At 42.3% G+C, this 27358-nt stretch overlaps 1 protein-coding gene and 1 long non-coding RNA gene across 2 annotated transcripts; one reads left to right on the plus strand and one right to left on the minus strand.

Annotated features, from left to right (window-relative positions):
- LOC119740019 (aqualysin-1-like) lies at positions 1-24044 on the plus strand. The gene is made up of 9 exons (XM_038215207.1): positions 1-196; positions 2431-2570; positions 3694-3837; positions 4130-4295; positions 4849-4955; positions 5157-5298; positions 6049-6233; positions 22288-22459; positions 23614-24044. The coding sequence occupies exons 1-9, from the start codon at positions 187-189 to the stop codon at positions 23784-23786; spliced, it is 1239 nt and encodes a 412-aa protein (XP_038071135.1). The 5' UTR covers positions 1-186; the 3' UTR covers positions 23787-24044.
- LOC119740020 lies at positions 9670-10425 on the minus strand. Its single transcript, XR_005272644.1, has 2 exons — positions 9999-10425; positions 9670-9849 (listed from the first exon to the last, which is right to left on the minus strand). It is a non-coding gene; the product is annotated as an uncharacterized LOC119740020 (long non-coding RNA).
- Positions 24045-27358: the final 3314 nt, after the last annotated feature.

Below are 27358 nucleotides of genomic sequence, written 5' to 3' on the forward strand. Positions count from 1 at the left end.
CCAGTAACATCTCAGTGACTTCTGACACTGAAGTGACAAGCCTATAAAGAAGAAATATATGAACAGTTGTCAGTTTATATCGCGAATTTCATTGATGTTTTGGAAGAGTGGACAGATTCCACTAAAAGGAGGATTAAATTCATTAGCTCGATTTGACTGTTGGGATACCCTCTTTGGAAAAGGATCATGAATAGGGGTAAGTTATTCTCAGCAGTCACTCATTTTTATAGACCTACGAATGATTTCAGTTTCAATATGTTTAACATTTGTAGTTTTTATATTTTCGTTTTAAAACGTAGGTTGTTTAGTGGCATGACAGTGACTTTGTCGCGTCATTAAAATCAGTGTAGTTTTGTTATAAAGTATATGTATACATTTAACCTCTTTTTAGACATAATATCCTATCCAAATACATTCTGTCTAAATTGTTTCGCTTGTCAATTTACTGGATCGCTGTTTGGTAAAATAAAACCCAAATTTCTATAGGGCCTAGTTTCACGTACTTAGTTCCCTCCCAATTTAAGTTAGAGTCTACAGTGAGACCAAAAAGGAAACCCAAATGGCAGAACCAATTTTGTTAATTAAGTTCTGCATGTAGCACTATCACAATCTACCATATGAAAGCCGATTTTATGAGCTTTCTTTTAGTACAAGAATAATTATTCAAATCACTCACGTACTTTTCAAGTTTCACGGAATTTTAAACACAACCATCGTTTTAAAGGGAAGATACAACATTTGCAAACATAAAAAAACGAAATGATGAAATTATCACGAAATATCTTACTGAATTGTTAGGGATTGACAGTCTAAAGCATTCAGTAAAGTTGTGGCTCTTAGTGTGCTGACATTTTCAAGAAAAAATGTATTTTTCCATCGCTGGTCGGCCGACCAGCGTTGGAGAAAACTGGCTTTTTTTGAAAAGTGCTCCTACTTTTTTCATATTTAGTTCGTCTGCATTTTCTTTGCAATTGATTACACACCTGTGAAGACTACAAGCCTGCTAGACTGATTCTCTTATCTTACATTTTCCCAAAGTCTATAAATTGCTCCATTTCATCTTAAGTGGGGTCAGGGAACCACACTACAAGAATATGATTGGTTTTCTTGGTTTTTCCAGCATCTACGAAACCAAAACGTGTGCATAGCCATATCCTTGCCAAATTTGGCTGATGTCCAAGCTACGTATTTTTACATGTTTTTTTTAATGGAATAGCGGGATGCCATGCTTCGCGCGGCACCCTCTAGCTGGGTTGAGTCATATACTAATGTTTATTTTGACCTCAATTTGCATGTTGACCCAAAGTGGGCGAGTTAATCCTTGGTGAAGCAAATTTTGTCACATGTTTCATCATCAACGTTGTTTTGCCTAACAGCGATACATTTTGGAGTTTTTTTCACATAGATAATGATGTAATATTTAACTATTCACAGTCTGAAAGAAACAAGTTTGCCAAAAAGAAAAACAAAACAAATAAATCATTTTTTACGTGCAACCGTGACTTCAGAGGACAGTGAAATTTGTGCATATATATACCGTTTAAGTACCAGCTTACAATAACCAAGCCTCTTCATTAATCATTAATGCTTCTGCACACTTCTTAGGCCTTTTACGAAAAACGTGACTCACAGACATCAGACAGACAGACAGACATCGTAGGATCTTTTGAAATAGGATAAACAAACACAAATTTTTGAAATGATTACTTTAGTCACGCAACATGTTTCACTTATGAACAAATTATGTTTCCCCATTCAACACACAATTCACCGCTCAATTAACCATCAATTAGGCTAACTTGGAAAAATAGTTGTTTTGAAATCATTGGTGCTTGGTGACTGTAGAGATACGAATATGGTATCAATGAAAAGACGGTGAACCACTTTGATAGTGTTAAAGTTCACAGCTTTCACATACTAGCTCATCATTTTTGTGAAACCTATTTTATACACCGAATCTTTGTTTGCATTGCCATGTAGGCCTGCACGTACCATCACCTTATTCAAATTGAAATTGAAGTGAGTTCTATTGACATTTGTGTTTTTTTTTCAATTATTAGTTTCCTATAAACCAGGAAACAAAGGGCGTAGGCCTACTTGGCTTTTCATTTTTGTTGTATTACTTAATTTTGACAATTTCAATGCATATATAATATGAGAGTACAATCATGTTTGCTATTATATTTTCATCTGATTAGAATTTCAGTTTTAATTTTGTCTCATTTTGATACTTTGGGTTAACCGACTTCTAGCAAACTAATGGTTGACATATTTCCTGAAAAACCAATATGCATATGCATATGAATTGCAAGGGAAAACCTTTCAAGCCATACCTCTCTATATTAGATTGGAATAACTATAACAAATTACATTTTTAACCAAGGGTGTTTTTGCACTTAAGCATGGGAGTTTTTCTGTTCATTAAATTAGGCAACCCTTCCCGTTCGACCATGCATTCTCTGCTAGTCGTGCTCATGATTTTAGCTGGTACTACGGCGTGGACTGACGAGGCACCAGTGTACACGGTGGAGGAGGCCTACTCCCCCAACCGCTACATCGTTGTTCTGGAGGTAAATCTTAAAAAATCTTTTTGGCAACCTCTGCTTCGACTACATAACATTACACATATACTAAAAATGTGCCATTCTTCATAGGATTTGATGTTCCTAAATCAGAAAATGAACCACTGTCGAGCCGAAGTCTCCTGAGTCTGTGTCTTAAATATCACAGCCATTTAGACGATGCCGAAGTTCAGATAAAAAATAACCTACTTTCATGATGTGTCCCTTATGCACCTGTCATCAATGTCTGACTTGGTCAGACACATCGTTATGACAGTTTCTACAAACTTAAGTTTTGACCTGTACATTTGTGTTTCTTTAAATGTATTTTTGAATCATTGTCCGAAGATATAAAATAAATAAATTATATTCAATAATTATTTCAGGTACATATTTATCCTCGATCATTGTAGCTCAGGAACCTGTACTCGTCCATTTGAAAAGTTAGAACGTACAACCTTGGTGACTTGTTTACACCTCTTCAATTTTGTTCATATAAAGTTCATACTCATGGACCTATTAAACTCTGTGTAGGATATTTATTGAATTTCACATAACCCATTTACCAAATCTTCGTTGTGAAAATGTATGAGTTCACTGAGCATTTGGTTCTTAACTTCGAGGAGGAAAAGTGGTATGGCACGTTTTTATGATCCTCACAACAGCGACATTCTTCACTGAAGCTAGCCTTGTGATCTATCATGATCAATCACACGCGTAGGATCCTCGTGATTACGATCAATCAAAGACGGTCCTAATTTAATTGAAACCCAATCAGCAACCAAGTGAAACTGGGAAGTGCACTTCGCCTGACAACATAATTCTGTGCTCTTTGTTGACGAAACCGAAATCTTTTCGGAATTTGATAAACATGTCTGTATGTGACCTATTACTTCCTCACAATTCCGAACTAATTCTGCTAGGCTGATGGCAACAATATCTCCAGAGTACTGCCACTGTACAAAAAAAATCAGGTCAAGCTAACAACATATCCTTGCTAAAGTCAACGAACAAGACTTAAATTTCGAGATCGGAACATATTTCTGAAGTGGTAACCAGAAGGATGAAATCAAACCTATTAATGCATTCAACGGCTGTTCCGTGTAATGATTTTTCTTTTCACTTATAACAGGATGACGTTCCCGCAAAAAGGTTTACCGAGGAGTTCAAACTTCAAGAACGTGACCTGGGCGACTCTGACTGTACAATTATTCACACATTTAATCACGCCCTCAACGGCTTCGTTGCAGAAATGTCTGAGGCGTACAAGCAAAGGGTACGGCATACATTTCTATTTATGTTTTATCGTGCTTAGTCAACATTCTACTTGGTTTCACTCTTTTCTGCACGCGATTGGCCAGCCTATGGACATGTGACTTACTGAGACATTGACGGACTTACTGAGTCAAAGACTGACCGACTGACTGGATCACTGGCTTTAAACAATGTCCTAAAATAAGACTTTTGGCTCAACTAAGCAAGTAGTCTAGTCTGGTCATAGGCTTATTTCAAAATTGACAATAACCACCAACAATATACAACCTCCACTGTTATTCTGTTTTCGTCAGATTCGTAAAAATCCCGCTGTCCGGTTCCTGGAGGAGGACTGTCGGGTCAAGGTCTTGCCCTTTAACCTCAACGACGATGAGATCCTGTCAGCTCCCCTTAAGTCATGGGGTCTAGACCGATTGGATCAACGCAGCCTGCCACTGGATGGAGTTTACAACCCGGACGGTATCGTGTCTTGTTTAAAACCTCGTTGAATATCAGGCCTATAAGTGTTAGACCTACATAGCGACGTAGGTGAAGATGCTAAAAGCAGTAAATGTTTATTGAAGAACAACAAAAAATAATTTAAAATGCCAGTGACAAATAAAATATTTTACAGAGTTTGCAATCAAAGTTTTGAAATCCATATGATTCATTGAAAATGAAACTCTCAGAATCTAAATCAGTTACCGATCAAGCGGCGGGGATGTGGACAACACTCCCCCTTGACATTTTGCCGTTCTCTCAGAAAGCGAAAAGCGCTAGCACCTCTTTAATACCGATCCTGCCCCAGCATTTAACCATCTTGACGGAACGAAAAATAATGGGGCCGATTTTTTTCAGACAAATCACAAATCCCCTAACCCAAATCCCGGATACGCGTACTGATCACAGTATGACCTTTCCTGTTGACGTGTAATACGAAATAGTTTTTCCGTGAGCTGTATTATTAGGGGACGTTTTCTAGATTATTTCTTGTTAGAAATCAAACAAAAGTATTGTTCTCTTATTCCTTTAGGTGCTGGAGAGGGAGTGAACGTCTACGTCATCGATACTGGTATACGAACAACTCACGAAGACTTTGAAGGACGTGCCAAAATCGCTTATGACGTGTATGGAGATGACGTAAGATATTTCTTTGATAAGAGAGGCTACGAAAACAAAATAGTCACATGCAGCGTATTCAGCACATTGTTATAAAACTTAGAACTCAAACAAAATCATTTCAAGTGGTTTTTTTTTTAAGAGAGCAGAAAATTTGATTCGATTAACACCTGCTATCTACACCACAGGATATTATTTACTTTTATTTTGTATTGTTTTCAGGGTAACGATTGTCATGGCCACGGGACCCACTGTGCTGGAATTGTGGCAGGCGCCCGCTCCGGTGTGGCAAAGAAAGCCAACATCTTCGGTATCCGAGCCATGAAGTGCAACGGCAAGGCGTCATGCTCGGATCTCATCAAAGGTATATAGGCCACAGTTTCAAACGAATGAGGGCGCTGTGCAACGATGTGATTTTCAGGGTGCACATAAAGGCAATGCAATGTCGAGTTCATTCTTGAAGAACATATGTGAATTTTAAAAATCTAAAGATTTACAACTGCAAACTTAAGTCTGTACCCAAGACACATTTCAAATTGGAACTGAAACCGAGGACCTCAGTGCTGTCTTTAGTGTCCTCAGTGTCATACAGTGGCTTAGTACCGAATGCTTCGGTTTCATTTCCAATTTAAAATTCGTTTATTCGCTTAAACAAATGGGATTCGTAGCCTATCATAGGAAAAAGTCAACATCCAGACTTTGTTCCTTTTCCAAAGGCCAAAGAACTTTGCAATGTTAGCCGTTTTTCATCAACAACGAAAGACAAAGTGAATAACTGCAGGTTAATGCAGGATGTTAAATTCAAAAATCTTAATTAGAGTCTTACAGAGGAAGAACGTGAAGAACTCGGACCAGTCAAGAGATTGCCATAGACACCAATGGTGGATACTTAGAAGAAATAAATCTTAATACAACATTGGGGAAATACTCTCCAACGTGTCCAAGACATACAATAGAACTAAGTTAAAGCTTGTTTTACAATGTTACGTTTTCTGTATTAATAATTTGGAGTCCACGTATCACTTTTAAATAATTTTTTCCCCTCACAAGATGACTTTTTTTTAATTGGACTATTTGCTCTGCAACCTTTTTTTACTCCATCTCCATTTTTCAGGAATCGACTGGCTGATTGCAAATGCTAAATTCCCGGCCGTGGCCTCCTTGTCTATCGGTGGCGCGGCATCAGAGGCTCTGGACCTGGCCGTGAGTAAACTGATCAAGGCTGGAGTATTCGCCGTCGCGGCGGCAGGCAACGAGCACACCGACTCATGTACGAGGTCGCCCGCTCGCGTCAAGAAGGTGAGCAAACATATGGCTCTGACATTTGCTTAATATGCATGTCTCTAAAAGCGGTCTTTCACATGCTAGGCCCACATACCGGACCACAGGGGCGTCGTAAGTGGTGACGAAAGAATTGGTGTCATATCGACCCACCAACCGACTTTTCCACTAACTCCCCCCCCCCCCCGCCTCTTTGTTGCCTTGTTTGTCTGCGAAACCCACTGTAGGCCTATACATGTACTTTTTTCAGCAAAAAAATGATTGTTTAAATGTGTTCGTAACGGGTGTTCAGAGTAAGTCTGCCCACGTAGTATCAGCGTCTGCATCTGCCCATAGAGATTTAATTGTCGAAGATCAAGATAATAATATTACTTTACCATACACGCGAATCGGACGCGACCTGTCTTTTACCACAAGCGGACACACTGAACAGCGCCCTCTCCAATCAATTTGCGTCGATTCCCGTCTACTCTGAACAGTGCTTTAGATGTCCAACCAAATCCCCGGTGATTTGAAGTACAAACAATCTGATTTCATAACTGTCTGCCATTGATACTGTTGGCTCTCCTTCTCTCAACAAAAGAGAGTCTGGCGACGACAATGATCGGCAGAAGTAGGATATGTAAATAAGCTCGACGATCAATCTAAATGCAGAAATCCCAAATTCCTTTCCATAAAGTAGGTGAGAGAACAAAATGTGCAAGCTAGTCTGGTTCCCAGACTAAAAGGTTCTGACTTTTTTTGATGAATCTTAGGTCAAGCAGTCGCCACGGAAGGAAAAGAGGAATGCCTCCCATTTCCGAAAATGTCCGAAGTTTGCCGAATGACGACACTCTCAGATAGCGCCCGGGTATTTCCGGGTGTAAAATAGATTTTATTTACCTGCCATATATACTTATTAATAAAAAAATGTAATAAGTGAGTTAATAATAAATATTCGTTGCTTTCATTTAAAAGACTTAAAAGGCAATGACGATTTTGTGCATCAAAGTATGCACTCGGATCGTGAGAGGGGCGAGCTTTGCTGAATCATGAACTATCTTGAATCTGACGACGATTACCAGGTTTTCAAAACTCGACGTGGTCTCCATTTCGGCATTGCCTTCCATATGGGTCCCTAACTTTGAAAATTCCAGCATAACATTAGTCAATGTTTTCGTAGTGTATGGTATATGAAACAAAACTGTGATGAAGCCAAACTGGAAACGAAGCCGAGCTTTAAAAAGGCCCGTAATGTCTACTTTTAGCCCGGTGGCGGCTGACCTACAATAGTATAGACGTCAAGGTGTAGGGTAATTGTCAGGTCACTAGGTCAGGGAACCAGACTAAGTGCGGGCTCGCTTAACGGATGGGATTTCAACTCTATTACACCGTGTCTAGCGTTTCCATGTTGATTACCTGATATCAAAGTATCGCTCAAGTTGTATATAATGCTCTTCAGTAAGGGTTATAACATGAAGTGCTATCAATTATAACTGCGGTCCTTGTCACCAAAATATCTTTGGTGATACTGGAGGCCATTGGCGATATCCCCTCCCCTCCCCATTGTTTTATCCCACTGCGAATATATTCTTTCCTTCTTCTTTTTTTAGTAAATATGCCTATAGGCTACCTACACTTACCCAACTCTTCAAAATACTATTCCCACCATGAAACAGCGCTTAAAATTTTGCTCATCGAGCACCCAATTTACATAAACTCAATAGTACAATATTCAAGGATCGGGAGTAAAAAGCGCCGCAAGCTCGTGTGTGTGGGTTTGACATGTTCACCACATCAAGCAACATCCAAGTTTTCTAATTCTCAATTTGGTTCCTGTCCTCAATTCATCGATGACGTTGCTCGTGTGTGTTTTCGATTTACACCATAAACAAACGCAAACACCCTTACACAGGCATAGAAGTGGGCAATGTCGCACACTAATTTCAAAATGCTCTTATTTTAACCAGAATTAATTTTCTGGGCTGAAATTCGGACTTAATATACCTTTTCTAGAACTCTCATTTGCGACGGATCAACCAACCATGGAAATTCCAAGTTTTTGAGTAAAATCCATATATTTATTTCGTCAAAAACTTGTGGGGTACCAAAACGCAGGCGCGGTTCTACGGAGGGGCTAGGGGGTGGGCCCAAAATTTAGTCTAGCCCCCCCCCAAAATAAATTCTGTAAAAAAAAAATTGCATTAGCAAAAAGAAGGATTGTGATGTACATGCGAACGGTGTCCCCCTAAAGAAGAAATAGCCGTGACAAGGGTGCATTAGTTAATATAGTGTGAATGATTTTAGGATTTTATTGGCGCTCCCCATTGAAAATATGGCATGAGCCCCCCCCCCCCCCCCCCTCCCCCCCCCCCCTCCCCCTATTGATTTTCGGAGGCCTAAGTGTCTGGAAAAAAATACCGGTCAACATTTCAGCACGCCTCCCTGAAAAAATTCTGGATCCACCGTGCTAGCCCCCCAAAATATTGGTTCTAGAACCGCGCCTGCCAAAACGGTACCCCACAAGTCGGTGTGCATTCCTTGTCTTGTCTTGTCTTGATGAAAACTGCACCAACACCCCTTCTCAGGGGTCACAAAGGCAGGGTTGGTTGTGCGCATGGATTTGTTGCTTTGCTGTTTGGTTGGTTGACTTGGTTTCTACTTTCTCACAGATGATATTAAAGTGAGTATTGATGGCAGATTTGAAACTTCCTTTATCCTGAATTGCTGTAATCTCTTTAGGCAGTAAGTTTCGGTCCACTAATGTGCGTGGGAGAAATTATTGCTTGTAGCAGTTTTTGTTTGCTCGGATTGGTATGAAGTTGTTGGTGGTAGGTGAAGTTTGTCTGGTAGACCGTTGGACCGGGCGCAGGATGTTTCTTGCGGGAATGGCGAGTCGACCCCCTAGTGTTTGATGGAAGTTCTTGAGTCGGGCAACTTTCCGCCTGGTAGCTTTTTAATGGCAGTGACGCTGCTCCCTCTGCTGTATACCCCTGTGACAAACCGAGCTGCTCTATTTTGAACTGCTTCGACCTTGTCGGTGAGGATTGTTGTGTGTGGGTCCCACACAGAAGAGCAGAAGTCAAGTATAAGTATTGGCCGTACGAGTGTCTTGTACGCTATGTCTTTGATATTTTTTTTATCATGAGTACAGGTTACGACGACGTAGGAAGCCCAGAGTTTTCTTAGCTTTGGCTGTTGTTCTATCGATGTGGTGAAGGGGAATGGTGAGACGGACAGGGGAGAGGTTTCATCAGTACCACGCAACCATTGCTTATTTCATTGGGGAAACTCAAAATGGGGACTTTTGAGACGCTTGGTGGCAGCAGAAATACCAGTCCTGTTACATCACGTTTAAGCTTATGTGCTCGTGTTAAATTTGACGCAAACAATAAAAAAGGATCGGGTCTTAAATGTTCCCATTTTTCTGATGGTCATACAATATGGTCATACAATATTATATCATAAATGGTCATATTACTGTAGTGGTCGGCCCTGCTGTCTTATTCAGAGGGGGGAGACTCGTCCACCAGTTAAGGAGGATGGGAGGCAATCACCAAGCGTGGACAATCATCATCGGTCTCTGTCATTAGTTGATTGGTTGATTTATTGATGATCCAGTTGAGATACAATATTTCAATGGAATATAAAAACCCTGTACAATGAAATAGAAAAGCAGACGCTGTGTATTAAAGTTTGCATGTCACAGCGTACACACTATACGTACAATACACGTACATGTACCTTCAGTTTGTTTACAATTTCGGTACAAAATGTGTCGAAAGAAATGCCTTAAATTCTCACCCCGACGTCTTCAAATCTTTCCTTAAATGACTCTAAAAGCAGCTATACAGCACTTCACTTCAGTTGGTGGGCTGTTCAGATATGGGCCTTCAGATTTTAGCTCGCAAAAGATGGTTTTTGATGTGAATTTGGCTCACATCATGCAACGGCATGGTCCGAAGAAAAAGGAACAGGACGTGTCAATCCTGCACGTAGGCCACTTACTTCCGGAAAAGCCCGAAGAAGTCCGAAGCACAAAAACCCAGATTTACTTTAGTAAAATATCATATTTCAGGAGTGATCTAATATTATGAGAAAACTATAAATGTATTTTGCCAACTTATACATGCCCAATAAAATAGTAAGAATAAAGTTTGAGAAATTATAAGAACGTTTTTGTTGTAACTATGTAGTTGCCGAACGCACTTAGCAACCACGAGTCAGTGACGTCATCGTGCTTATGGCGCGTACGTAACTTCTTAAAGGGGAATTCCCAGATCCCTACACGTTCCCTGCTTGAACACCATACGTCCCGGATGGTGACTTAACTATCAAATCAAATATCAATATCTTATAAATCAGAATAAGACATTTTTGAGGTGTTAACTTGAGAACGTTACTTCAAAATGTGAAAAATTACATATTACAGACACTACCACCTCTGAAGTATCCTCTAATAACGAACATATACAAAACCCTTCATGTAATACAATACACAATGGACTAATGGTAAAACAAAGAGCAACTTAGTTAGTGGCATGGGCGAACCCGAACTCAAAGCGAGCAGATGCCTTAAACTACTCTTAAGGCTACAAACAGTGCTCAAACATCAAGCATATGACCAAGTCCAATATAGATGACCTGTATGAAAATACATGGTAAAAACCATATTATGTCCTCAACAATATGTAAAATAAATTATCATCTTAACAATCAGATATATAATGCAAAATAAGTAGGCTATCCTTTGCCCAGAAATACAAAGAAAATTTCTGTCCTTCTCGAACATTTACATGTAAAACTAACTGTCAAAGTGAACTTCAATGATTGCAAATGGCAAGAATGTCACAAAACTTTAAGTCACAGATTCAAAAGTGATATATCTAGACATTACATGTTAAGATAATCAAGGTACTTGTTCAAAACCATCTCAATTGTAGTTTGAGAGCATACCGCTACACACGCCCATGATAATATACGATGGAGTCAAAATACAAGCTTTATAATTTACTGGCATTATTCCTGCAAGTGGAGCGGAAATTAAATAATCATAGCATCAGCACCAAATGTTTAAAATACACACACAAAAACTTAGGTAACTGATTGATTCATGAATGTGTACATCCTCACAGGAATCATGAAATAAACACTTTGAGATTTCTTTATCCACTCTAGATTAGAACCAAAAACTTATTGGTACATGCCTCCCTATCTAAATAATGTCTCACTCAACGTGATTTGCTACGGTAGAATGCATCCTTTATACCCTTACAATATTTGGTCATGCCATCTGGGGTCAAATGACACCCATCGACAAGGTACTTTGGGTAGTTCACACATTTCTGAGGGTACATGTGTGCCCCAGGGTACTCCTGTATGCGCCTGGCAATGAGTGCGTTAAAGCGTTTCACTCTGTGATTGAATGTAGACAGAGGCACTTGGTTTGCTCGTACAATGCGAGACCTCCGAATGACCGTAAAGATCATGATACACCTTGGTGAAATACCATTGAGACCCAAAGTGTCTAAAAACTGAATTGTCTTATCAACCAGAACTTGAGGTGTGACCTCAACATAACATAGGTCGTTTGTCCCCATATCAATACACAATGTATCAATGGTTTTGGATTTCATTTGCCGAGTATAGTGTGCAGTGTTTGAAAAGAACCTTTCGTAAGTTAGGCCTGGGTGACCCTCTATGTACACATCGCACTCACTACTTAATCCTATGTAATCTCCTGCTGATTGGTGGTTTCTCTGAGCCTCTCTTAAAACCCTGGTCGGAAACGAATGACCAAAAAGAAACAAAAGGGGTTGCTCCGACATCTTGAGCTGGAAAGTACAAAATATTTGTCATTGCAGTACATGTAATCAGCCAATGATCAAGGTAAACAATTTAGTGAGGTAAACAATTAAGATAAACAGCTTTCTGAGGCAAACAGTTAAAGTCGACTATTCATTTTAGGACAACGATTCATTGAGGTGAACAACGATTCATTATAGGACGATTCATTGAGGTGGCTAATGCCAGATCCTGCAGAGCAGGCCGCCTCACCTTATCGCAGATTCTACAGGAGGAATTTGTTTCTGAAGCTGGGCCTCCTAGGACTGGTTTCCAAATCGATTAACACTTGGCCAGTAGTCAGACTGATACTTTCCCAGATTTCCACTGTTGGAAATCAAGCAATGCTTTGCGGAGGATCATCTGATAATCCAGCTCCTGTAACATAACACAAGAGTATCATGGGACAGATAAACTCACACCTTATCCAAATCCTACACCATGTTGGCTTCAACTCCTTTCCCGCTAATATCAAGGATCGCGATCGCGACACAACGCACGCGTTATAACAAAGGTGAAAATTAGCTTATCAACAAAATGGTACGACCAGCACCGCGCCTCACACACAACATGTACGCATAAAGATCAGCATAGGCCCAAATATTTAGACATGGTTAAGTCCAATGTTATATACAATGTTATATACATGTACATGTAGATATTGTCAGGTGCGTCGAAGAGGAGGTCATTGAGGTGGCTTATGCCAGATCCTGCAGAGCAGGCCGCCTCACCTCATCTCATCGCAGATTCTACATGTAGATAATCTATATCCTGCTACACTAGCGCGTCAGCAGGTAACTATGTTTATCCCTACTCTATAATCAATAGCAATAGTAATTTGCCCTCTCCCAAATCGAGGTTAACTATGAGAAAGCATCTTATAATAATAATGCAACTAGAAAAGCAACTATTTACAAACGGCACCAAAATCATCCCCTTAGAAACATCAGAATGTGAGGCACAGGCAACTAAGTAATTTCATCTGGCCAACGACCTGACCGTTTACGCCTAAGCCTCTCAGAACGACGGACATCTGGTTCCTTTGTCGGCTGAGGTTCTGGAACAGCTCTTGGTTCGCTATCTGGAACCGAAGGTTTGGGATGCCTTTCTTTATCTGCTCGCTTAGCTATGATCAAATCACCATCCGAGTCAGATTCGCTTTCTTCCGAACTAGGCCCCATGGTATCACCACAAGTAGGAAGTGGAAGGTCGATCAATGCCCCCTCTTGTAACAAGGGCAACAAGCTCCTTGGGTCCAGTATTAGGGAACCTCTGTTTACCCACTTCACCGGACCACCAAGAGCCAGTCGGACCGCTAACAGATCCTGCTCTGCATTACACTTGACGACCACGTACTGTTCCTCTCTGAAATGATCCTCTAACTTGTGTCTTTGTTTAAAGGCATGTTGCTTCATCAAAACCCGATCCCCAATCGCGAGTGGGTGAGCCTTTGCCTTCTTGTCGTACTGCCGTTTATTGGCCTCAGCAGCCCGTCTCAGCCGCTCTGCTGCCACTTGGTGTGCACATTGAATGAATTTAGCCTGTTGCGCGATAACACTTTCTTCCCAGCTATTGTGTGTTCTGTTCAGCAAGTGATCAAGGGGTACCATTGGTTCACGCCCAAACATTAGAGAGTATGGCGTATAACCAGTGACGCTGTGGGGCGTTGAGTTGTACATGAAAACCAAATGCTGCAACAATTCTGGCCATTGGTTTCGCTTTTTACCCTCAAGCGACTTGATCAACCCATACAGAGTGCGGTTGAACCTCTCGGTTTGACCATTCCCCTGCGGGTGGTAGGGGCTAGTATGCGTTTTGGTTATGCCATACAGAAGGCACAGTTCTCGAATAAGGCGGCTTTCGAAATTTCGCCCCTGATCGGAATGGATTTGGGCAGGGACCCCATAGTGCACAAACCAATGGTCACGCAGCATACGGGCTACTGTGGCGGCAGTTTGATCCCGACAAGGCACAGCGATGGCAAACTTTGTAAAAGAGTCCGTCATCACGAGGACATCTTCCACTTTACCACGCCCAGGATCCAACTTTGCAAAATCGATAGCTAATCGTTCCAATGGTCTGAATGCCAGAAGATGCCTCATTGGAGGTCGGACTTTGGGAGTAGGGGCCTTAGCTACGGTGCAGTGGAAACAGTTCTTTATGTGCTCCCGAACATGACCTGCTATGCCAAGCCAATAACAGCGCCTCTTAATGAAGGCCAACGTCCTCCCAGTGCCCTGATGACCCCATTGATCGTGGGCTGCTTCCAGGACAGCTTCGCACAGACACTTAGGAACCAGGAACTGGTATACTGGTCCGACACCAGGCTCTTCTACTGACCTGTACAAAACACCATGGGCCTCTACCAACCGCGGCCATTCTCTGATCCAGCCCTTCAACTCGCCCATTGACACCAAGGGATGGTCCTGCCCAGGCTCCCAATGCTGATCCCACAACTGCCAGACTCTGCCCAGTACCTCATCGGCTTTCTGCATAGAGGCCAGCTCCTCAAAGGAGTATGAAGGTAGGACTGAAGAAGGAATACCAGGTAAGGCACTATCAGCACAATTAGGCCTAGATGAAGTTGCAGGTTGTAACTCTGATGGAACAGCAGTGGTCACTACCTCTGCTACCTCCGACTCCGAGTGTTCCGGTGGATTACGGCTCAAAGCGTCTGCACATTTATTGGTCCTGCCAGAGCGATACTTAATCTCCAAGTCGAAGCATGCCAACTCAGCCGCCCATCGCTGTTCTGTTGCGCCCAATTTAGCGTTTTGAAGATGCGCAACAGGATTATTATCTGTCCAAACGACAGTATGCTTCCCGAGTAGGTAATCCCTATACTTCTCCGACACTGCCCATTTCAGGGCCAATAACTCCAATTTGAAGCTAGACAAGTCGCTGTAATTTTTCTCAGAACCTCTCAAGCACCGACTGGCATAGGCCACTGGATGCAGGTCTCCAGACTCGTCATACTGGGACAAGCAGGCCCCTAGGCCTTTCAAAGAAGCGTCGACCTCCAAAACAAAATCCCGGTCAAAGCGGGGGTAAGCTAATACAGGGGTCTCACATAGCGCCTGTTTCAGTGTCTGGAACGCAGTGTCAGCTTCCGGAGTCCAAGGCCACAACTCCCTTGCTTTCCCTGCTTTTTCTTGAGCCTTAGCGGTCAGGTCATGCAAGGGTCTGGCTATTTTAGCAAAGCCGCAAACGTATCGCCTATAATAGGAGGCTAGCCCCAAAAATGACCTAAGTTGTTCCAAACAAGTTGGTCTCGGCCAGTTTCTAATACGCTCAACTTTGTCAGGGTCGACCTTTACACCTTCACCACTCACGATGTGACCAAGGTGGGACACAGAGGACTGAAATAGCTTACACTTAGCACCTTTGAGCTTTAGACCGTTGTCTTCAAGTCTGGACAGCACCTTATCCAGCCGACTGAGGTGCTCCTCAAAAGTAGAGGAGAAAACCAGCAGGTCATCGAGGTAGAGAACTACTTCTGAGAGGTTCATATCCGCGAATATGGATTCCATTATTCGCTGGAATGTGCTTGGGCTGTTGGATAGGCCCTGCGGTAGTCTGAGAAATTCGTATAATCCCCAAGGCACTCTAAATGCGGTTTTCTCCACAGAATCGGGGTGCACCGCAACCTGGAAATAGCCATGGGCTAAGTCCAGGGAGGAAAAAATCTTAGAGCCGCCCAAAGACTCCAAGGTCTCCTCAATTCTTGGCAACGGGAATGCATCTTTTTGTATTTTGGCGTTGAGGCGACGGTAGTCGATGCACAATCTCAAGTTTCCATCGCGCTTTCTAACCAGCACAACAGGACTCGCAAAGGGACTCTTTGACTTTCGGATTACTTGACGATCAAGCAAATCCTGCAGCAGTCGCCTGACTTCGGTGACGCATGTTGGAACAATTCGCCTATAAGGTAAGTTCACCACAGACTCATCAATTAGTTTAATCTCGTGGGGTATGAGGTTACAGTAACCAAGATCATAGGGATCCATAGAAAAAGCACTTACATGCTTCTGTATTAATTTCGCTGCATCTACCGCATCAGTGGCATCTAAGCTCTTGAGGCTCAGACCAGGGGGCAATTCAAACGTCGTCCCATCAGGAAAAATGAATACTTCACGCAGCTCAGTTGACTGGACGTCTTTCAAGTCCTCCTGTACATAATGATCGGGTTTCTGCCCGGTCGAATCAGAAAAGACAGGCGGCACATCTATGTCGTCAACAACTGCATGCACAAAGTGTACAGATACTTCCACTTCATCAGATAATGGATCAACAAAAATCTCGTCACTAGCGACGAGTTCACAAGCCAAAGCCACTTTGGTATCAGCGGGAATCACTAACGGCTCAACACTAACGTTGGCAACTAAAATAAGCATGGGACCTTTGCCCACATGCTGGATACCCTCTACTACTTGGCAACCGCAAGACACACCCTGAGAACTTTGCGGAATATCCGGATGATCAAGTGGCGGACATGACGCCACAAATATTGTGTCCGACTGTGGACAACACTCTCCCATCACTCTACACGAAACTTGCACTGCAGTCTCTGGAGGAATGGTCAGAGACTCACAAGTCCTCACTTCCCTCATCATCTGATGATTAGATTCAGTACGATCCTGTGTCCGTACTGGAGGTTCATTGGATCTGAACCATCGGAGTGCCAGATCCCAATCTGGACTAATCTTAGTTCGCTCAGCATTCCTCAATTTCTGAGCCAATACTCGAAGAATATTACAGCCAAGCAGAACTGGAAACTTATCCCGCCTTCCGCCTGGAGAATCAAGAGAGTCATCCTTGGTCACAAGAAAGACTGCACTGAATGTCTGACCCTGAATACAGACAGGAGCCTCTATGTATCCCTCCACAGGAATGTCAAGGTTGTTGGCTCCCACCAACCTTACAAATTTGCCCACCTGACCCAAATCGCCAGCCCTATGCACTAATTGGTCATGGTAAAGTCTGGAAGACATCAAAGATGTCTCCGCCCCGGTATCTAAGATACAATTTACAGGCACCCCACAAATTATGATTTTCCCAGTAGGACTACTGGCTAGTACTTTATGACGGTCCTTTTCTGTCATTACTTTATCAATTGGTACCTCTGGGGGCTTCTCAAAACTACTGGCCAAAACATTTAGGGTATCGCTAGGTGTGCAACCTGTGGGCGACTGTTCGTCCCCCGTCATAGCGCCCTCTATGACGGAGGAATCACATTTCCCGACATATCTTTTTCTCTGAGCGGCTTTTGAGCCACAGGATCCGTACTGCGCTTAGGGTCACCCCTTTGTCCATTTTCTTGATTTATTCGTGCATAGCACTTCTCGTATGAGTGACCCATCTTCTTGCAAAAAGTGCATTGTATGCTCGAACGTGTACCCCTTCGGGTACTTGACGCGACCTCCCTTCGGTGGTCTTCCACGGATTCAAACAAGCGCTGCAGCTTGCTGCAAGTTTCTGCTTGCTGTTGTACTAAACATCCAACAGCAGCAGAGAGTTGCTGTTGGCTTTCAGTCAACCCAACCAGCAACTCATGTTCGCTCTTACTGCGTTTTTGAGCAGCAGCCACATTGCCAACCGCAGGGCATGACCAGTCGTCTGACTGAGTGTGATCTGTAGATTCCACGTCCCGCAAGAATTCCAATGCAATTTCACGGAATGCGTAAAATGGCATCACTGCATTATCATGGCTAAGTCTTCTCAGCTCTCGCTTTGTGGAGGCCTCTCGTGCCCCTCCTACAAATTGCTCTCTGAGGGCGTTCGCGCGCAACTGTCGCAGCGCTTCCCTTTCTTTAGGGCCTGCCGCCAACTCCATGCGATCATAGATGCGCATCAACGACCGACTGAACTCAGTTAGTGTTTCTCCTTCCAACTGAGTCCTAGCATAAAAGGTGCTATTCAAGGATCTAAGTGATTCAATTGCCCCAAACCTAAGTGTCAACCGCGCAGCTAGCTTCACAACAGTATCACGCTCCCCCTTAGGACAACACAACACCTCCTCTTTTGCTGGACCCCCCAGATGGTCTAGGGCCACATCTACTTGTTCTTTTTCAGTTAGACCCAAGGGTCGCAAGTATGCATCAAGATCGCTCAACCATCCCCCTAAAGTGGGATCACCCGACCTCTTTGGTTGGCCGCAAAACTTTGCTAATTTTATAGTTGGAGTGCGCTTTATCTGGAGGTTTCCAAACGCTCCAGCTAGTGTATCAGCTAGCGCCTTGTGAGACTTAGCAATAATATCAGATAATTCCTCAGTGGTGGCCATATTGTTCCACCGGCAATGTCAAACAGCAATAAATTGAAATAGCTCCAATGGAACAAAAAATATACGCATGCAGAGTGCGTTGTGCGCGAGACACCGCGTAATCGCACCAGAATCCCTACGCAGGATGCACCGAAATAAGGGCACAAAAGCCCATCAGCAAAATCACAGCACTTAATGTTGCGAGTCACGTGATAGGAGTTGGTGCAGGCAGCCTATAGCTGCAATAAGAAACTACAAAAAAAATTAGTATAGTGCCAACAGACACTTTTAGGCTATTCGACAGCTGACCAGAATCAATCGGTTTAAAAACCAGTCATATTTACGACATGGGTCACAACAATAAGAGATAGCCTACAATAATAACATGTGCTCTGACAAAATGTCAGAACATGTGGTTCTACAAGAAAATCAATATCAACCCTAAAAGTTATGTGGTCACATGTGTTAGGTTCATTAACCAATATAAAAGCATCACAGTAGGTAAAAGTTACCAGCGTACAATTATGCACAAAACATTTTCAAAATACGTGTGTACTTTATGGGCCACCATACTTTTAGAATTAAACACAATTAGTGCACTAGCTATGTACACATGTACACTAATAATCTACAAAAATTACTCGAAATCAGGTCTCTTCATGCAAGTCGGGGGTTTCCAATAATACTATAATTTCCAAAAATGAAAGCTAGGTTGGTCGCGTGGAAATGGCCTCCATCCTGTCTACGACGCCATATTTCTGTAGTGGTCGGCCCTGCTGTCTTATTCAGAGGGGGGAGACTCGTCCACCAGTTAAGGAGGATGGGAGGCAATCACCAAGCGTGGACAATCATCATCGGTCTCTGTCATTAGTTGATTGGTTGATTTATTGATGATCCAGTTGAGATACAATATTTCAATGGAATATAAAAACCCTGTACAATGAAATAGAAAAGCAGACGCTGTGTATTAAAGTTTGCATGTCACAGCGTACACACTATACGTACAATACACGTACATGTACCTTCAGTTTGTTTACAATTTCGGTACAAAATGTGTCGAAAGAAATGCCTTAAATTCTCACCCCGACGTCTTCAAATCTTTCCTTAAATGACTCTAAAAGCAGCTATACAGCACTTCACTTCAGTTGGTGGGCTGTTCAGATATGGGCCTTCAGATTTTAGCTCGCAAAAGATGGTTTTTGATGTGAATTTGGCTCACATCATGCAACGGCATGGTCCGAAGAAAAAGGAACAGGACGTGTCAATCCTGCACGTAGGCCACTTACTTCCGGAAAAGCCCGAAGAAGTCCGAAGCACAAAAACCCAGATTTACTTTAGTAAAATATCATATTTCAGGAGTGATCTAATATTATGAGAAAACTATAAATGTATTTTGCCAACTTATACATGCCCAATAAAATAGTAAGAATAAAGTTCGAGAAATTATAAGAACGTTTTTGTTGTAACTATGTAGTTGCCGAACGCACTTAGCAACCACGAGTCAGTGACGTCATCATGCTTATGGCGCGTACGTAACTTCTTAAAGGGGAATTCCCAGATCCCTACATTACATTATGGCAAGCCTCGGTTTAATACCTCACGCGTTTGGTCTCTGTATGTGTTGACTTCAACAACAGAAAATTCTTTCGGTAAAAAAACCTCTGTCCTCAAGAGTTTCCATTAAACATAGTCACCAGAATATTCTAAGATATTCTAAGCACATGGCATTTTGGGGCGTTGAATTCCATTTGCCATTTATTTTTGCCATGCGGTGAGTGCATCAAGATCAAGATCATCGTCCTCCAGTCTGGACCAGCTATCGTTCTTGTGGGGTACCTCCCATTGTTCTGGTACCCATAAAGCCCGGTTCATACTCCACGCGAATGCGAATGCGAAGCAAATTTGACGTCATGAAACATTCGCTGCGAAAAATTCGCCCGAGTTGAAATGTGTTCAACTTTTGCGAATTCGCAGTGCAAATACTCTCCATGACGTCACAAATTCGCGTTCACTTTCGCTTTCGTGCCGAGTATGAACCGGGCTTAAGGCAGTGTTTATACGTTCACACCGTACCTACACATCCCACCCCGGCTTTTCGAAAGCCCTCACCCCCCCCCCCCCCCAAAAAAATGCCGCCAATGTTAGTCAGAAGTTTTTGTTCTAAGTAAGTAAGCACACATTCTTTTCCGTTTCATTCTCACGTAATGTATCGACATAACTTTTTACCAAGTTTGACGTATACGGGATTGTAATTGTACATCCAGTACAGCAACATTGGAAATGAAACGAGAGAACTGATCAGCCCTCGAGGAAAATTGCATCACCGGAATTAGGAACGAAACGTAAGCTACGATTTTCAATCGGGGATATCCAACTTAATAGGAAAAGCAGATATCTATTTGTCGAAGTCGGAATCTGTCAAATCCTTGCTGGAGAAAAACTCTAGCTGCTGTAAACGATACGTGTGTGTGTCATCTCTGCAATGTATCATGATTGACAGATCATGCATTTGATATGACACATCAGAGTAGATCAGACGAATATTAGAAGCGTAGTTTATGATGAGACCTCCGGCCAACTTGAACATTTTGCTGAAAGATGAGTCGTTGAGTTTCCGCTGCTTGATATATTAAAATTGGTTCGAAATTTCTCAATTATGTTTTATGAGACAAAAAGCGGTTGGGTTTTGCATTTTGTTCTCCCGTTCTTTGAAATGGAAATGGACATTACTTCCTGTCATCGGTAACAGCTAGTTATGAAATCTACTGCTGTTTCCTTTTTTCTGAGGATTCAGGCGCCTCCAAGGGTTTTTATCTAATGAACCTCAATTTCGTGATAAACTGTGTCATGTACGGAAATTTGGCGTTACATTTGACTGTACATGTACTTCCATTTCGCCGGAAGGTGTAACACGACGCATCACTTTTTGCAAAGTGCATTTGCGATCGATTCCGAGCACAGCTGAAGACGCGGGCATTCTGAGTGTGGGCTGATGTTGGATGAGAATAGATCATCACCCTCGCGAGATTTCCTCTAGTGAAGTCGGGTGGCAAAATGTCGTGAACAAGGCACTGTTGTGCAAGTCAGCAGTCAAGTAAATTATGGAAGTTAGGAAACATTTTCTTTTTGTGTGTTCATACAATAACACATGAGGATTCCGGCCTAACATCACGACCGTACTGCTTGGCAGTCAAAAAAAATACTCATATTTACAATAAATCACGTCCAAGGATGGATGAGAATAGTAATCACCCATTTTCTTTCAAAGCAGTGTAACAGCTCTGCCAGTGAACAGAGGTGTCGAAACGGGTGTGTTTTCCTTTAAACAGATTTATGAGGCCATATAAAAGGGAAGATGGGTCAATTCAAACAGGTTTTTGACACATTAATCCAATCTGACGCCGATTGAAATGTGAGTTTAGAAAAAGTTATTTTACAAAATGGAATACATTTATGTACAAAATAAACAGTTACATAAACTGCTATATCAAACTAATAACTACATGTATTAGACATCCAAAAGTCTCATTTGAAACCAATTACCAGGTAATCAAAAAGAGAGTGGTGAAGGGGAATGGTCAGACAGACGGGGGCAACAGGTCTCATCAGTACCACGTAACCATTGCTAATTTCATTGGGGAAACTCAAAATGGGGGACTTTTGAGACGCTTGGTGGCAGCAGAAATACCAGTCCTGTTACATCACGTTTAAGCTTATGTGCTCGTGTTAAATTTGACGCAAACAATAAAAAGGGATCGGGTCTTGAACGCTCCCATTTTTCTGATGGTCATACAATATGGTCATACAATATTATATCATTAATGATCATATTACAGTATGGCAAGCCTCGGTTTAATACCTCATGCATTAGGCCTCTGTATGAAAATTCAGAAAATTCTTTCAGTAAAAAAACCTCTGTCCCTCAAGAGTTTCCATTAAACATAGTCACCAGAATTTCGTCCTGTTTGTCTCCCCTGATGTTTATAGGTGTTCACGATTGGGGCGGTGTCAATCACAGACAAGGTAGCAGTATTCTCCAACTACGGCACCTGTGTGGATGTCTTCGCTCCGGGTGTGATGATCCGGAGTGCGGGGATCAACTCGGACCACGCGTATGTGTCGATGAGCGGTACTTCCATGGCCTGCCCACACGCCGCCGGTGAGTCTAGGCAGACTGCGAATTTTCTTTTCCCAAACTACATCCACATACAGGGTTGTTTAGCGCCCTCTACGATACTTTTAAGATACGTTGGCAGGTATTTATTTTTTTCCCCCAGAATAAGTCGAGCAGTGTTATAGCTCAGTCGATAACGTCGTGATTTTTCACCGCGAGGTTATGGGTTCGTGGTTCGTGTCACAGTTTTGTATCCGATTTTTTTTCTTTTCTTATCTGAGGCTGATCTTTTTTAAAGGGAAATAAAGTCGGAATTTCATTAAGTGCGAATTCATTTCTTTTTTTTCAATTGTATATTTTCTTCTCAGTTTTCATAGAAGTAAAGTCCCAAACGTCATAGCGTACAACCCATGCGGATGTCGTTGGGGGGGGGGGGGATTCGCAGGTCGGCATTGCTAGTCAACACAAATACCCAAAAATCTAAGAAGTGAAAATCTAAGATGTACCGAAGTGCTATTTTCGAATTTCAAAACGAAAAAAATATTTAAAAATTATTTATATTTTCCTTGCTTGTATGAGAATCGAACGTCAAAAAAACGGTGCCACATTTCGATATGAAATACCGATTTTAATAAAAATGTCGATTTTTTGTCAGCCAGATAATAATTCATTTCCGCTATCGCAGAATAGACTGGTTTCCGCCCCTATGTAGTTAGGGACCGGGAGAGGGTCTATTCGCAAGGTGGTTCTTCTGTGCACAAGTTATATGCCATTGAAGAAAGGAGCAGACGCACCCCTTTCTTTTTAACAAATAAACCAAGCTAATTAATCCAGTCGACGATCGAACTCCATTTTTTTTCTGACATCAACACAAATATTAATCAGTTGGCGTCTTTGAAAGGTTGGCCTCATCTTCGGCTTTGTTTTATCTCTTGCTTCACTTAAGAAACTTTATTTTACAAACCAAATGGCAATATACTATATACCCTTAACACAGGCCTCCCAATACAAGAATTGATATTCTTCAGTAAACATGGACCTACCATGAGCGGGGATTCCAAAATCAGGGGCTCCAATCCCCTGACGCCGACACTGAAGAAGAAGCCGACGATTCGAGGGGGAGCCTCATAATCTTCTTTTTGCCTTCTCTTCTATGGTGCCCATTACATACGCTCACTTTCATCTATTTTCATTGGCAGGCGCTGCCGCGGTCAAGCTCGCCAAAAAACGCAGCATGACCGTGGAGGAGCTGGAGCACGCCCTCATCGACGACGCCACACAAAACATCGTACTATCGCAGAGAGAACAATCTCCCAACCGCCTTCTGTATGTTCCATCCAATGATGCTTCGCGACGGAACAATAAAAAATAAGCCATTTTGTGGCTAATGAGGGCGCTGTTACGACGCGATTTTCTGGTACCAACAGTAGAATATTCCTTTGCACTCTAACAACATCCGGGTCAGATTGACCTCGACCCTTTTCCTTTTATTTTTATTTTATTTTATTTATTTCGACAACAACAGCGCAATCGCCAGAACAGGATTGATATGACTTGGTAGAAGATGTGGAAGGAAATTACAATTTTGGAGGTGGGAGGAAAACCCCAGAATGATATTCTCGGGAAAACCCACGGAATCAGTTAGGGACTGAAAACCCAATCCACATATTGACCCAGGCGGGATTCGAACCCGGGTCACAGCGGTGGAAGGCGAGGAAAGTACCGCTACGCCAACCTGATCCCAGATCCGGGTCAAAGATGAAACTTTTCCGGGTCAAAATGATGACACTTTTATGGATCTACATGATGACACATTTTTTAGTATTTTGACCCGGAAAGGTGTCATTTGATCCGGAAAAGTGTCACTTTTGACCTTGAAAATCGTTGAGCCAAATAGAACCCGGATTCCGGATCAATCTGTCCCGGATCGTGCTTTTAGAGTGTATTAAAGCAATTTCGCAACAATTATTCCTTCTAAAAATTGAAGATTATAACAAATATATGACTTTTGTTTTTATTAGAGCAACAACATCAATAGCCTTGGATGCACGTCCGTACATTATAACCCCAAATGCGCCCTCCTTTTTGATCAAAACTATGGCCCAGTAGGCTGTGTCCAAATTACTTGGCTGCGGCTGGGAATTACACACGAGTCTGTAGTAGCGGCTGCAGCCACTTCTCATAGCCCCGTGTGTGATTTCAAGCCGTATAACCACTAATTCGGAAAAGGCCTGCGTGTGTTCGGTGCAACGACTGGGCGCATGTGCACGGTGAGATTCGACGATTTTCAATTCGGGGTAGACCTATAGTAAAATATATCAGATGAAATGTACACCTGTCTGTTGACGTTGGGCAATGTTAACCGACTGTGCAATTTAAAGTTTTTCATGTAATTATAAAGCGAGATGGAAGTTTATTTCACACAAAAGTGAATTATAATTATTATTTTTATAGTGATGTAGCTTCGGTTTGCGGTAATACCATTGGTGGTTGTGTGTACTTTCGCTCAGTAGATTTAGTTGCGATAAGAACTGTCATGCTAGTTCAAAAAAGGACGTTGTCCTGCTTATTATATACTTTCGCTAAGCACATTGGAAGGCTTTCGCTCAGTAGATTTAGTTCCGATAAGAACTGTCCTGCAAGTTCAAAAAAAGGAAGTTGTCCTGCTTATTATGTACTTTCGCTAAGTACATTGGAAGGCTTTCGCTCAGTAGATTTAGTTCCGATAAGAACTGTCCTGCTAGTTCAAAAAACGGAAGTTGTCCTGCTTATTATGTACTTTCGCTAAGAACATTTGAAGGCTTTCGCTCAGTAAGAACTGTCCTGCTAGTTCAAAAAATGGAAGTTGTCCTGCTTAGTATGTACTTTCGCTAAGTACATTGGAAGGCGGTGGGATTTCTCGCAATTGTCTTCACTGAGGCTGAGTGAGATAAGTTTGGTCGCAACGTTTCCACCAGTCTGCTCTAGTCATCGTCAGGAGACTGAGGAGAGTTGAAGATGCTGCTCCTTCAGTAGGCTGTGCTAGGATTGGGAGTGTGAATGGGAAGTCCTGCTCGCTCAGGTGTGTCAACTGTTGTGGTTGGTGCTTGTGTTGATGGATTCTGATTGGTTGTCTGCTGGGCGTTGTGTGTTAGAGTGGGATGCCGGTCGAAACGTTGAGACCAAACTTATCTCACTCAGCCTCAGTGAAGATAATCGCGAGAAGTCCCTCCGCTGAACGCACGAGTTTACACTGAATATGTCTATTACGATATACCAGACAATATTACGCATCGTCTTACCAGCCCTTGAGGGCCTTGTGTCGGTATAAGCCGCATGCACGTGTCACAACGGTTGCATAAAGGCTCACATTTAATCGTTGTGTGGTCATTAATAGAGAGCTCGGTAGATTGTATACAACAATCCGTGAACATTCACTCGGAACCAGAAATAATAAAACAGTGCCAGAGAAAAGGCTTCAATTATTGTTTCCATTTCTTACCTTTGTCGTGGTATATCGCATGATTTCAAATTTCTAACAGTTCAAGGTAGAGGCCAGGCGCGGTTCTATAGAGCCTATACTGGGGAGGGGGACTAGCAGGGGTGGATCCAGACATTTTTGCAGGGAAGCGTGCTAAAATGTAGACCGGTTAGTTTCTCTGGACACTTAGGCCTCCGAAAAATGTACCATATTTTCAATGGGGATCGCTGATAACATCCTACAGTCATGCACACTATATTACCCAACAGCGTACAAATTCCCCCTGCTCAAGACTATTTGTTTAGGGGAGACCGTTTGCATGTGACGTCACCTTCTAATATTTTGCTACTTCCATTTTTATGGATTCTTTTTCTGGAGGGCTAGATAAAATTTGGGAGCAGCTAAAGCCCCCCCCCCCCCCACCAGAACCGCGCCTATAGTAGAGGCACTGACAAACTGAATGAGAGGATTGTATGCTGGCACCGGACGGTCATATCGTCACATGACCGTACACTCTCAAAACGCCTGTTAAAGTTTGGTTGGTTAAAACAGTTGGTTCAAATTTTAACCAACATTGCGTACATTTTCGCCCAACGTTTTCCTAACGTTTGGCATTATGTTGCCCAACGTTTGGTATTTTTACAACTGTTGAGCTGTTCACCTGGTTAACAACAGTTGGTTAAGAATTAGTCGTTTTACCCAACGCTGGTTAAATTTACCCAGATTTTAACCAGCGTTTAGAGAGTGTAATACAATACCTTAATTGTCTCATTGTGTTGACAATATCGTGACTCATTGCATTGACCTTAAAAGGCACTTCTGTTACCTTATCTCTCCCTCAAAAAAGCTAGATAATAATGCGTTTTTATAAAGCACACGTATCAACCAGTATTGGTGCTTAAGGCACTACATCATTATTCTCAGCGTGTTTAAAAAATCCTGTAAATCAATCTTCACATAAAGTTTATTAACAGTTTTGGTCTACACAACAGACAATTCAAGTCATGGTGCATGTATGGCTTGCATGACATTGTCACGATTTTGGAAAAAAAACTCAATTCTTTCTTTGGCTATCAAATTTGTATAAGATTTAATATTTCTTACACATAACAGGATCCATCTTGAACTAGTACTCATGCTGCAGCGGCGCTATTAAGAGCAATTAAGAGAGTTCCTCGGTTCTACGATGACCAGGCACAAATCCATTCTTTACTTTCTTTCAGCACACTGGAGTGTCCGTATTTGGGTTAACAACCTGAAAGAGTACCCGGCGAGTCAATTCAGCGGGGAACAGCGCGCGGTTGAACGGCGTAAAGCGAGGCAAAAGACCGCTCAAACACTCTCGAGCTAATCGGTACAAGCACCTTAGGTTACAAACACGAGACTTTCGGCGAATTGCTTACGTACTAAAGGGACTAGATCTAAGTATTGTTGCTGTACTTGAACGGGCGCTTGTTTGTATTACTTATTTCAGATAAGCAACA

The sequence above is a fragment of the Patiria miniata genome, unplaced genomic scaffold (genome assembly GCF_015706575.1).
Source record: "Patiria miniata isolate m_02_andy unplaced genomic scaffold, ASM1570657v1 HiC_scaffold_4, whole genome shotgun sequence".
Taxonomy (NCBI): domain Eukaryota; kingdom Metazoa; phylum Echinodermata; class Asteroidea; order Valvatida; family Asterinidae; genus Patiria; species Patiria miniata.

What these genes read in the sequence shown, in the direction of transcription:
- LOC119740019 (XM_038215207.1), top strand. An exon ending in ATGCTCGGATCTCATCAAAG is followed by an intron (nt 5,299 to 6,048) that starts GTATATAGGCCA and finishes TCCATTTTTCAG; the next exon opens with GAATCGACTGGCTGATTGCA. An exon ending in CGCCCGCTCGCGTCAAGAAG is followed by an intron (nt 6,234 to 22,287) that starts GTGAGCAAACAT and finishes TGATGTTTATAG; the next exon opens with GTGTTCACGATTGGGGCGGT.